Source organism: Mastomys coucha, unplaced genomic scaffold, assembly GCF_008632895.1.
Source record: "Mastomys coucha isolate ucsf_1 unplaced genomic scaffold, UCSF_Mcou_1 pScaffold1, whole genome shotgun sequence".
NCBI classification, from domain to species: Eukaryota; Metazoa; Chordata; class Mammalia; order Rodentia; family Muridae; genus Mastomys; species Mastomys coucha.
In genome coordinates this window covers 69,786,764-69,799,362 of record NW_022196891.1, presented here as the reverse complement: position 1 = coordinate 69,799,362, position 12,599 = coordinate 69,786,764, and the positions used below count along the sequence as shown (strand labels likewise).

At 44.3% G+C, this 12,599-nt stretch overlaps 1 protein-coding gene across 2 annotated transcripts in view; it reads left to right on the top strand.

The window, feature by feature from the left end:
- Window positions 1-453: 453 nt before the first annotated feature.
- Window positions 454-12,599, top strand: part of Atp1a4 (ATPase Na+/K+ transporting subunit alpha 4) — a 40,887-nt gene continuing 28,741 nt past the window's right edge. The window contains exons 1-7 of one of the 2 annotated variants that reach the window (XM_031389968.1): window positions 454-589; window positions 861-1,050; window positions 1,231-1,290; window positions 4,634-4,840; window positions 5,749-5,862; window positions 8,899-9,033; window positions 10,045-10,162. In XM_031389968.1, the coding sequence (XP_031245828.1) occupies window positions 901-1,050; window positions 1,231-1,290; window positions 4,634-4,840; window positions 5,749-5,862; window positions 8,899-9,033; window positions 10,045-10,162 (784 nt within the window). In that variant the 5' untranslated portion in view covers window positions 454-589; window positions 861-900. Of the gene's footprint in view, window positions 598-860; window positions 1,051-1,230; window positions 1,291-4,633; window positions 4,841-5,748; window positions 5,863-8,898; window positions 9,034-10,044; window positions 10,163-12,599 lie in introns of both variants that reach the window. The other variant, XM_031389974.1, reaches the window with a different exon arrangement.

Below are 12,599 nucleotides of genomic sequence, written 5' to 3'. Positions count from 1 at the left end.
GGCTACATACACACACTACTGTTTTGTTTTGTTTTAATTTGATTTTTTTTTGCTTTGGTAAGTTTTGTTTTTGTTTTTGTTTGTTTGTTTTTACATGTGTGAGTACACTGTTGCTCTCTTCACATACACCAGAAGAGGACATCGAATTCCATTACAGATGGTTGTGAGCCATCACGTGGTTGCTGGGAATTGAACTCAAGGACCTCTGGAAGAGCAGTCAGTGCTCTTAACCACTGAGCCATCTCTCCAACCCCCGATTTGATTCGACTTGATATGATTTGATTGAGCCATCTCACTGGAGTGTCCCTAGCCTCAGAAGTTACATGCGTACCAAGACTTTGTTCTTCTACCTTTGCTGCTTGATCTAGATTCTCTGTGAGCGAACCTGCTCCAGTCATCCTCCCCTGATGGAGGCTTGTGTGTTCTCGGTTGGATCTTTCATGAGCCCATTATGATGCCAGGCTTAGGCTGTCGCCATAGCACCCAAAGGACCCAGGGCTGGAATCACCAGGCCTGCCCAGAAGCTTACTCTAACCTCGGCTCCCACTGCACTTCCCACCTGCTGAGCCCCTGCAACTTCATCATTTAGGTACCCAGGTACCCTCCGTGCCAATCTCTGCCCTCCACCTCGCCCTCGCTTTCAGAGTCTTGACTCACTCAGCTTGGCGCTTCCTCTTCTAGCCTTGCCACTCAGATCGGCACCCTTCATCAACTTTCCTTTCCTGTGCTTACAGTCCCCTCTCTACGGCTTGGCTGGCCTGTGCTCTTTCCACCACACTGGCCTCACCCCTCAACCCCTCAACCCCTCCCCCGACTCCCTCCCATACCCCCTTAACCCTCCTTTGCTTTCTTCCCACCAGTTGAGCCAGCCGAGCCAGCTCTTATCTAGAGATCACGATTATGGAGCCTGAAAAAGAAAAGGAGTCGGTGGCCCCTGCTGAGCCCAATCCGATCCCAAGACGCACCACTAGAGCTTCAAATACAAATAGACAGCCGAAAATGAAAAGGAAGAAGAAAGATTTAGAGGAGCTGAAGAAGGAAGTGGTTATGGTGAGGCTGGCCAAAGCAAAATGCCCTTGAAATGCCCTTCAGCCTTGTGCCTGAGGTCTTCCACATCCTATCTGGAGAACCATAGCACACTGCCAGGACTATTCCCTCCCACCCCCTCCTTCCTCCCTGCACGTGACCTGAAGTCACCCTCTCACCTTGATGACTCTTTTGTTCCCTCAGGATGATCACAAGCTAACCTTGGATGAGCTGAGCGCTAAGTACTCTGTGGACTTGACTACGGTAAGAACCGCTTAAAGCAGAGGTCCCGGGGACTTGAAGCCACTAGGGTAGTACAGATGCTGAAAGTGACCCCTAACTCCAAATTCAACTTTGTACCCTCAGTCCCACAAAGCGCCACACAACCCAACTTATTAAAAAATGGCCATGGTCACTCCCTGAGCACGTTGGGATAGTGTGGATGGTTGGGAATAGGCCTTTTGTTTTACCCTCTAGACCTGTTTCTACTCTTAGGACCCCAAAGAGCTTTGGCTTAGGTAAAAATAACATTATTGGTATTTGCCATGGTAAAATTTGAATTGGCAAATTTTAAAAGTATTTCTTAGTTCATTTATAAATAGAGTAGCTGCTGGGGATGTGGCTCAGGGTTAGAGCATCTTCAACCTGAATTTGATCCCCAGAGTAATGAAAGAAAGGAGAGCCGGGTGGTGGTGTCACACACCTTTAATCCCAGCACTTGGGAGGCAGAGGCAGGTGGATTTCTGAGTTCAAGGCCAGCCTGCTGGTCTACAGAGTGAGTTCCAAGACAGCCAGGGCTACACAGAGAAACCCTGTCTCGAAAAATCAAAAAAGAAAAAAAAAAAGAAAGAAAGGAGAGAAGGAAAGATGGTTTATTATAAGCTAACAGCAACATTTTTTTTTCGAGACAGGGTTTCTCTGTGTAGCCCTGACTGTCCTGGAATTCACTCTGTAGACCAGGCTGGCCTCAAACTCAGAAATCTACCTGCCTCTGCTTCCCAAGTACTGGGATTAAAGGCGTGCACCACCACTGCCCAGCAGTAAAAATTTTTTAACCAATTGACTATACTTTTCCAAAAAATTAGTGTCATCTTACATTCTACAAATCTCTTTAATACCTAACTTTCTTTCTTTTATATGTCTGTTTTCTTGAGACAAGGTCTTACTATGTAGCTCTGATTAGCTTGGAACCCACTACTGTGAAGACCAGGCTAGCCTTGAACTCATAGAAATCCACCTGCCTCTGCTAGGATTACAGGTATATGACACTATGCCCAGCATTTAATATCTATCTTTCTAACAGAAAAATCTGAATTCTCATACCTTTTGGTATTCAATCTAGTAGGATATATTATGACATCTTTGGAAAACTTGAAGAGTTAACTCTATTAGTGTGACAAAATATCTGAATCTGTGGTGTTTGAAAAAGAAGGGTCCTCATCACTTTATGTTTGAATACTCTGTCCTCAGTTGGTGGAACTTCTTGGGAAGAATTAGGGGGTGTGGCCTTGTTGGAGGAGGTGTGTTACTGGGGCTCTAAACTTTTAAAAGTCCAGCCATCCCCAGTAAGCTCTCTGACACTCTGCCTTGTGCATGTGGACTAGGATGCATGCGCTCAACTACAGCCTGCCTGCTGCCAAACTCCCTGTCATGATGGTCACGGCTCTAACCATCTGGGACTGTGAGCCCCAAGAAACACGTTGTTGTGTAGGTTGCCTTGGTCATGGTGTCTCTTCGCAGCAATAGAAAAAAAAAAAAAAGTAACTTTAGACAGAGACAAACGATGTAAAGGACGAAAGAGTCATTCTGACTCAGAGCCGTGAGGGTTCACACTTTGTCCGTGAGGAGGAAGGAAGCCATGTGATAGAACACAGCTGCTTACTCCATGGCCAATAGGAAGATGGGGAAGAATCCCAACATACCTTTCAAGGCTACTTCCCAGTAGTCTATTTCCTCCCCTGAAATGTCTTCTGACAACATCCTTACCACACCATCATCACCTGAGAGTCAGGTAATTTGGGGACTATCTAAGAGTTGAACCATAACATTTATACATTTATATATATATATATAAATGGTAAATATATTTATACATTTATATAATATATATATATATATATATATATATATATATATATTTTGAGACAGGGCCTTACTATGTAGATCAGGCTGTCCTTGAACTTGGTAATCAGTCATCCATCCTCAAGGATGAGTAAAGAAGACAATGATTTAGCACTGTTATCCAAAGCTTTAGACTCTTGAGAGACTATTAAAGGCACCTTGGGTCTTTCTGAAGACAGGCTAAGGGAATGGCTGACAGGCTTTGGTAGGTCCTATTATCACAAAACATTAAGGAAAAATCGCAGAAGTGCGTGCATGAGGCTAGAATAAAATCTGTATGTTGGGGGTCTTTAGTTTCATTTTTCCCTAGTTTCCAATCTGGAGAGTCAAAGTGTGAAGGCCAGGATGTTACCAGCATCATGGATCGTAGCCCCAGTTAGCCTAGTATACTATAATCATCTCTATGTTTCCCAACTTGAGCTCTCTAAGAATAAGGAACATTCTTGAATTTCATTTACTCAATCAATCAATTGATTGATTGATGGTGAACTATCCCAGACCCGCGGGATCTTGGTTATTGTATGGTCTCAAGGAGAACCGGCCTGAAAGAAGAAAGGGCGGGAACAAAGGAGAGGAAGGCTAAGCAAGTCTTTATATATGTTACAGAAGAAAGAAAATGAGGAGGGGGTGAAGGGGAATTCGGCTGGAACAAAGGAGGAGGGGGAACATCTGGACGGGTGTTTGATAAGGGAGCCCGAGACACGTTGCAGCCTTATCTTGAGGTGCTGTCTCTGTGAGGCTCCGCTCCAGGCACCTCTCAGCAGGACAAGGTAAACATCTTCTCAGGAGGAGCCGGCTTGATTTAACACCTTCCCAGGAAGGGAAGATGCCTGCTTGACACTTTAGTGCCTGCTTGACACTCTCCCAGGGGTGAAGATAGCCATAAAGCACTTTCTCAGGGGAAGAAGGTGTTTGGTTCCCAAGCCTCTTGGCTCCGGGTGTCTCCTCCAGGTTAGCAGCGGGTCAAGCCAGGGAGTGCTCAGAGAGTGCTTTTGGTTTCCAACAGTGCACACCTAAATTTATGTGTGGAGGTATGGTTGTGCCACAGCAGGCACACAGAGGTCAGAGGACAACTTGTGGCATTCAGGTCTCTCTACCACGTGAGTCCAAGAATTAGACTTAGGTTGCCACGCCCTGCTGCGGCCATCCTTCGTAACGCGCCATCTTGGAGTCCCTCTGGGTGGAGACCATTCCTCTAAATGATGGTATTCTCAGCTCCTATCACATGACCAAACCCCAAGATAAAACGATCCAAGCACAGATGAGCAAACAAACAAAAAAAAGCTCTACGTAAGTAAGCATGCTAAATGAAACCCCTCCTACAATACAAATTCTAAAATCCTACCTTATCAGAAAGAGTCTTCAGAAGGATACCCCAAGGTTGCTTTGGGTTAGACCTCTCCTGAGACTTTAACCAGTAGGTCCTCTTGCTGTAACTGGTTCTTTTTTACAGATGCCTCTCCATCCTTATTTCTTTGCCACACAGGGTCTTAGCGTCGAAGAAGCCCAGGAAATTCTGTTTATAAATGGACCGAATGTATTAACCCCTCCTCCAACCACTCCAGAGTGGGTCAAATTCTGTAAACAACTGTTTGGCGGCTTCTCCCTCCTGCTGTGGACTGGTGCCTTTCTCTGCTTCCTGGCCTATAGCATAAATGTAACTTATCACAAAGAAAAGGCCAACAAAGATAATGTGAGTCTGCTCCCTCCCCCCAAACTCCCAAACTCTTCTGACCCGAAACCCCAGTAGTTCAGAAGTTTCTGGGGAAGCTCTTGGTCCATCTTGGTCTCCTGCAAACTCTATCTAGCGGGCTTCTGGTTCAGCTTCCTAAGAGGTGTTATTCTACCAGTCTACTTGCCAAGTGGCCATCACAGTGTTTGGCAGGCCCTACCCTCCTTTTGAAAGATGTATATAAGAACTGTTTAGCCAGACGGTGGTGGTGGCACATACCTTTAATCCCAGCACTTGTGAGGCAGAGGCAGGCGGATTTCTGAGTTTGAGGCCAGCCTGGTCTACAGAGTGAGTTCCAGGACAGCCAGGGCTACACAGAGAAACCCTGTCTGGAAAAACCAAAAACCAAACCAAACCAAAACAAAACAAAACAAAAAAACCCAAAACAAACAAACAAAAAAAACCACTTTAGCTCATCTTCAAACTGTAGCTGTCTTCAGACACACCAGAAGAGGGCATCAGATCCCAGTATTGATGGTTATGATCCAACATGTGGTCGCTGGGAATTGAACTCAGGACCTCTAGAAGAGCAGTCAGTGCTCTTAACCGCTGAACCATCTCTCCACTTGCAGTCTCCCCTTTCTTACTCAGAATGCCAACCTCTTCATCTCTTGCTTTCTCTGGCTCATTGTCCACCTCCTGCCAATAGAGGGAGAAGAAGATTCACGTTCTCTGGGAGTTTTCTGACCACTCAACACAACAGCTTAGGTCTTCATTACCAGGAAGCCGAGTGTGCCAATACTTCCCAGATCCTCCTGAGCCCTCAGTCCCATGACTTCCTCCAGCCAGGGGAAGTTGTTCCCTTGGCAATCTACCTGAGGATGCAGGAGGAGAGAAAAGCTAATGACTCGTTCTTTCTCTATCTTCAGTTGTACCTGGGTATTGTACTATCTGCTGTGGTCGTCATTACTGGCTGCTTCTCATATTACCAGGAGGCCAAGAGCTCGAAGATCATGGAGTCCTTTAAGAACATGGTGCCTCAGGTAGGTAGGACTCGTGGGGCAAGCACTCGTGAGAGGAAGTTACAGATTTGTGACCAGTTATATAATCGCTCGTTCCGCTGGAGACTGTCGCACACAGTGGGTGCGCTGAATGAGGCTGCTGATGAGGGAGCCTGGAAATTACCAGGAGAAATGTAAACAAAGCTCTGATGGTAATAGCCACCAATTGTCTAGTTTGAAAGTGACAACCAAATGAAGAATGACCCTCCATAACTTAAATAAGGACATCTGCTGAACACGAAGCTGCTGGGGAGGCTGACATTAAAGTCAATGAATCTGTGGAAATGTTCCAGTTTTTAAAAAGCTAAAAAGATACGGCAATATGAGTATTCTGGTAAAGATGTAAGTCCTGGGCCTGATGCTATGTTGGGAGATGTTAAATGATGCCTTAAAGAGTGCCAAAAGCTGAAATGTACAAAGTAAATGTGAGTATTGCATCAAATCAAACAACTTGAAACTCATAACTGTGTTGTCATAGAAAAGGATAATCCAGGGACCAAGAGATGGATTCTCACTTAACAGCACTTGCTGCTTATGTGGGCTAATTTTCTGCCAATCCAACACTCTAGAGTCATTTGGGAAGAAGGGATTCAGTTAAGAAAATGTCCCCACCAGATCGGCATGGGGGCAAGCCTGTGATACATTTCCTTGACTGATGATTGACATGTGAGGCTCTGAATCACTGTGGATAGTGCCACCCCTCAGCTGGTAGTCCTGAGTGCTATAAGAAAGTGGCTGAGCAAGCCCATGGAGAACAAGCCTGTAAGCAGCACCCCTCCATGGCCTCTGCATCAGCTCCTGCCGCCAGGTTCCTGCCTTGAGTTCCTTGGATAATGGACTGTGATGGGGAATGTTTAAGTGACATGAATCCTTTCCTTCCCAAATTGATTTTGATTGTGGTGTTTATCCGAGCAATAGAAACCCTAAGACTCTTCTAGCAGAGGACCTGGGTTCCGTTCCCACACCCTAATGGTGGCTTACAACCACCTGAAACCCCAGTTTCAAAGGATTCTCACCTTCTTTCTCTTCTGGCCTCACAGGCACCAGGCATGAACATGGTGCATATCTATATGCATACATACATATGTATATATGCACATACATATATGTATACACATATGTGCATACATATGTACACATATGTGTGTACATGCATATATATGTATGTATAGATATGTTTTTGGTTTTGGTTTTGGTTTTTTTGGTTTTTCGAGATGGGGTTTCTCTGTATAGCCCTGGCTGTCCTGGAACTCACTCTGTAGACCAGGCTGGCCTCAAACTCAGAAATCCGCCTGCCTCTGCCTCTCAAGTGCTGGGATTAAAGGTGTGCACCACCACCACCCGGCTTTTTTTTTTTTTAAGATTTATTTATTGTATGTATATGAGTACACTATAGCTGTCTTCAGACACACTAGGAAAGGGCATCAGATCCCCATTAGACATGATTTTGAGCCTCCATGTGGATGCTGGGAATTGAACTCAGCACCTCTGGAAGAGCAGTCAGTGCTCTTAACCACTGAGCCATCTCTCCAGTCCGGATATGTTTGTTTATACATAAAATAAATCTTTTTTTTTTTTTTGGTTTTTCAAAACAGGGTTTCTCTGTATAGTCCTGGCTGTCTTGGAACTCACTTTGTAGACCAGGCTGGCCTTGAACTCAGAAATCCACCTGCCTCTGCCTCCCAAGTGCTGGGATTAAAGGCATGCGCCAACATTTCCCAGCAAAGAATTATTTATTTTATGTATATGAGTACACTACAGACGCACCAGAAGATGGTGTCAGATACCCTGACAGGTGGTTGTGAGCCACCATGTGGTTGCTGGGATTTGAACTCAGGACCTCTGGAAGAGCAATCAGTACTCTTAACCACTGAGCCATCTCTCCAGCCACAAATCTTTTCTTAAGAGAATGAAGATTACATAACTCTTTGAAAATGTACACAGAAGTGTTTAGGATAAGTTATCATGATGCATATAACTTAGAGACAAGAAAGGTTGAAGCAACTGAGGGGGAAAGGTAGTGGGTGAAGGCAGGTGAAAGTTTTATAGGTGTGCTTGCCACTACTTCTATTACTGAAACTTTTCTGAAATTTAAATTTTATTTTCAAATTGAATGTTTTTAAAGGTATCTGGAAATAGTATGACAGCAGATTGGAGTTCCTAAATACAGGCCTAGAAGCTTTAAAAAAAAAAAAACCAAGTCTCCCAAATCATGCAACAATATTTTCACATTCTACCCTTTTAGCCTAGGGTTTTCTTCTCTAATCTAAACCTTTCTTTAAGTCAGAGTTTTGACTAGGATCTTGGGGTTCATCAGGTGGCACTGATTGCCTAATAGACCACCCAAACATGACTTTTGATACCCCTTGGGTATCAAACAGACTCGGCACACCAAGGTGCTGTAAGACTAGGTGTGTCTTCTCCAGTGAGGTTAGATGAGGCAACCACTCAAGGGAGAAGGTCCCAAGGGCAGGCAACAGAGTCCGAGACAGCCCCTGCTCCCACTGTGAGGAGCCCCACAGGAAGACTACAACTATAACGTGTGGAAGGCCTAGGTCAGACTCCCACAGGCTTCCTGGTTGTCGATTCTGGTCCCTATGGGCCCAGGTTAGTTGATTCTGTGGGTTTTCTTGTGGTGTCCTTGACTTCTCTGTCTCCTCCAACCAACCCTTCCTCCCCCTCTTCATCAGGAAATTCTCCAAGCTCCACTTAATGTTTGGCTGTGGGTCTCTGCCTCTGTACATGAAATAATTTTTTTAAGCCTTTATTCTTTCCATATTTGCTAACATCTTCTGGGTCAAAACTAAAAATTAGACGACAATGGTCAATTCTACATTTAGGGACAAAGAGCTAGATCCCACATCTCGATGCAAAGGCCAACAAAGTCCCATTGCAAAGGTTCTGCAGACAGCAACAGTAGAGCTAACACAGAAGGACGGAGATGGAAGTGGGGGAGGGTCGGAGCAGGACAGGAAGTGCAAGAAGCTGTAATAACAACCCTACATTATCTTCCTACAGCAAGCTCTGGTGATTCGAGATGGAGAGAAAATGCAAATCAATGTACGAGATGTGGTTTTGGGAGACCTAGTAGAAGTGAAGGGTGGAGACCAAGTCCCCGCTGATATCAGGGTTATCGCTGCGCAAGGCTGTAAGGTGAGGAGCTGCGGAAAGCTATAGGAGGGAGCCTACAGCAATGTATGGTTCTACGGCATGGTGAAGACCTGGGCTTAGACTTTTTTTTTTTCTTCAAGATTTAATTTTTTTTTAAAGATTTACTCGGCTCTGTGAAGGTTCTGTGCCCCAGTGTAGGGGAATGCCAGGGCCAATAAGTGGGAGAGGGTGGGGTGGCAGGCATGGGGAGGGGTAGGCAACAGGGGTTTGTTCTTGTTGTTTTTGTTTGTTTGTTTGTTTGTTTTTTGGAGTGGAAACTGGGAAAGGAGAAATTTACATGTAAAGGAAATATCTAATTTAAAAAATAATAAAATTAAAAAAAAAAAGAACTGGAAAAAAAAGATTTACTTATTTATTTATTTATGTATAAGAGTACACTGTAGTGGCCGGGTGGTGGTGGCGCACATCTTTAGTCCCAGCACTTGGGAGGCAGAGACAGACAGGTTTCTGAGTTCAAGGCCAGCCTGGTCTACAGAGTAAATTCTAGGACAGCCAGAGCTACACAGAGAAATCCTGTCTCAAAAAAACAAACAAACAAACAAAAGAGTATACTGTGGTTGCTGTGAACTTGAATTCAGGACCCCTGCTTGCTCCAGCCTAAAGATTTATTTATTATTATATGTAAGTACACTGTAGCTGTGTTCATACACATCAGAACAGAGTGTCAGATTTCATTACGGGTGGTTGTAAGCCACCATGTGGTTGCTGGGATTCGAACTCAGGACCTTCTGATGAGCAGTCAGTACTCTGAGCCATCTCTCCAGCCCCCCACCCCCCACCCCCGGGCTTAGTCTTAATCCAAACTTATTATTCAGAACCTTGAGACAGTGATGAGGGTGGTTTGGGGGAAAGAAGAGGAGGTTCTGGGAGGACAGTCGCTTGTCTCTGCATGTTAAGGACATGATCGTTCTGACAGATAAGGTGGTGCTGCCTTCGAACATGAACCCATCCTTCATCCTACGACTGCCCTCTAACCTCTCCTTCCCATTCCAGGTAGACAATTCCTCCTTGACCGGGGAGTCAGAACCCCAGTCTCGCTCCCCTGATTGCACCCATGAGAACCCTCTGGAGACACGGAATATCATCTTCTTCTCCACCAACTGCGTAGAAGGTGAGTACTGAATCATATGCAGCCCAGACTCAAAAAAAGGAGGTGGAGACACACGGCTTTTAAAACCTTGTGTTTTCTAAAGGTTTTGGAGTAGGAAGACAGTATATCCAGGTTGGATTCTCCATCACTCAGGCACTTACTGATCTTGTGGCAAAAAAAAAAAAAGTCAAAGCCGACATTTCCAAATTTGCATACTGTTAATACAAAAACTGCTACCCATTGACTGCTTATGGACTTAATGACATAAATATAAAATGCTTAGCACAGAGTCTATTACTCTGTAAGCATCCTTAGTTGTTGACAATGGTTTGAAATGGTGGAGAAACTGGTTTACGTGTCAGAGATAGCACAGAATGGGGGAACTTTATCCGTCCCTGCCAAGCTTGCTGTGTTGGTGAAAGGAGAAGTATCAGAGGTGTCCCCCAAACACTGGCTTTGTCCCTAGAATGGAAGGAAGGCACTGCTGAGCCCGCATGTGTGTCCCTCTCTCCTTTGTCCTTTCCCCTTAAGGAAACCCAAACATACCCCAGATCTACTTGCAAATCATGGTTAATGCTTAAGAATAAGTATCTTATTGTCTAAAGATAGGTGCTTTCTGCCGAATATATGCATCTAACTGGAGTGTCAAGTACTCTGAACATTTTTTTTTCTGACTCACAATGTCACACACTAAAATCTATAAAGTCCATAGAAATTACACACCTTTAATCTCAGCACTTGGGCGGCAGAGGCAGGTGGATTTCTGAATTCAAGGCCAGCCTGGTCTATAGAGTGAGTTCCAAGACAGCCAGGGCTACACAGATAAACCCTGTCTCCAAAAAAAAAAAAAAAAAAAAAAAAAAAAAAAAAAAACCATCTTAACAAGAAGAACACAACCAGAAATAAATTATATCATTTGATTTGTACACAATATATAAAACATATAATTATTGAATGTACAGAAAAATGCAAATTAGCAAGATTCCTCTTTTTAAAAAAACGCTGTATTTTGGTTGTTGTGTTTTAGGAGGAAAATTTGCTCAGGTTTATCTTTCTGAAGCAGCTTTTTCAACAGCTAAGTATATGCTGCTGACAAGCAGGTTAGGCAAGAGTGGGTGAAGCTGCTCCAGCTGAGAAACAGGGTCTAACTGGGAGAAAAGGAGTTTAGTAGGAGACAAACAAAATTCAATGTAGCCAAGAGGTACAGCTAGCTAGATCAGGCTAACGGATTTTGTTTTGTTTGTTGAAACATATCCGGTCTGGCTATGTAGCTCTGGCTGTCTTGGAACTCACTATGTAGACCAGGCTGGCCTTGAAATCCGGCTCCTGAGGGCCGAAGTTAAAGAAGTGTTCTACCATGCCGACCAAACTAAGTAAGTTTTGTTACAAGTTGCTGAGTAATAGCATTTGCCTTAGACCAGTTTCCCCTTTAACCTTCACCCTAGACCAATTTACAAATTAGGAACATAAGTACAACTTTAGCCTTGCCCCCCAGCTGTCATTGCTATGGTCCTTGATTGGAAATAGCACAAACCCCTCTCTTTGTGTTCCCATGCTTCTAGGGAGCCCGATCTCTCTCTGATGATACATGCAAGGTCTATGAGGGAACAGTCTGTCCTAAGATACAGGATATTCGCCCTTATCAGTTTTCTTCTGGTTTGATGCTAACTTGCTCCATCTCTAGACACATAGGGAACATTTATTACATTTAATCTTTTCTAGCTAGATATGTGTATGGAATAGAATTAAATGGCACTGTGGCCGCCTACACCCCCCACCTTATCAAAAATATAAAATCTTTTCATTATCTTTCAGTCCTTTTATTATTTTCATAAAGGTTCCGAGAACCTGTCAACCAGTTCAAAGGTTGTCTGTAGGGTGTTTTACATTGTGACTCTTTCTAGAGTCTCCTCCCATAATACTGGCCTAATCCACCTAAGGACTTGCCTCTTAGATTCTTTTTTAAGTAGATTTCAGTGTGTGTGTGTGTGTGTGTGTGTGTATGTGTGCCTGTGTCTGCATACATGTCTCACATAAATTTAGGAGCCCGCGGAGGTCAGAAGAGGTGATCCCTCAAACCGCAGTTAGAGACAGCTGTGAGCCACCATGTAGGTTCTGGGAACCAAGTCCAGGTTGTCTGCAAGCGCAGCAAATGCTCTGAACTACTGAGCTATCTCTCCAGCTTCATGTTCCTTGACTGTTGCTGAAGGCAATTTTAGAACTAGACCTCCAGCTACTCCGCGCCCCTGTGTTCGTGGGATTGGCTCCTACTGAGTCACATGTACAATTTTATACTGACTCTTTAGATAATCTTTTATTTACCTGAATGCCAGAATAAAGGTGAGTGTCTACCATACACCCAACCTTGTTCTGGGCTTTTTTGTAGATGTTTCATTTCACAGCTTTGTGGGTTCTTTGTTGTTTCTCCCTCTCCCTCCCCCTCTCCCTCTCCCTCTCC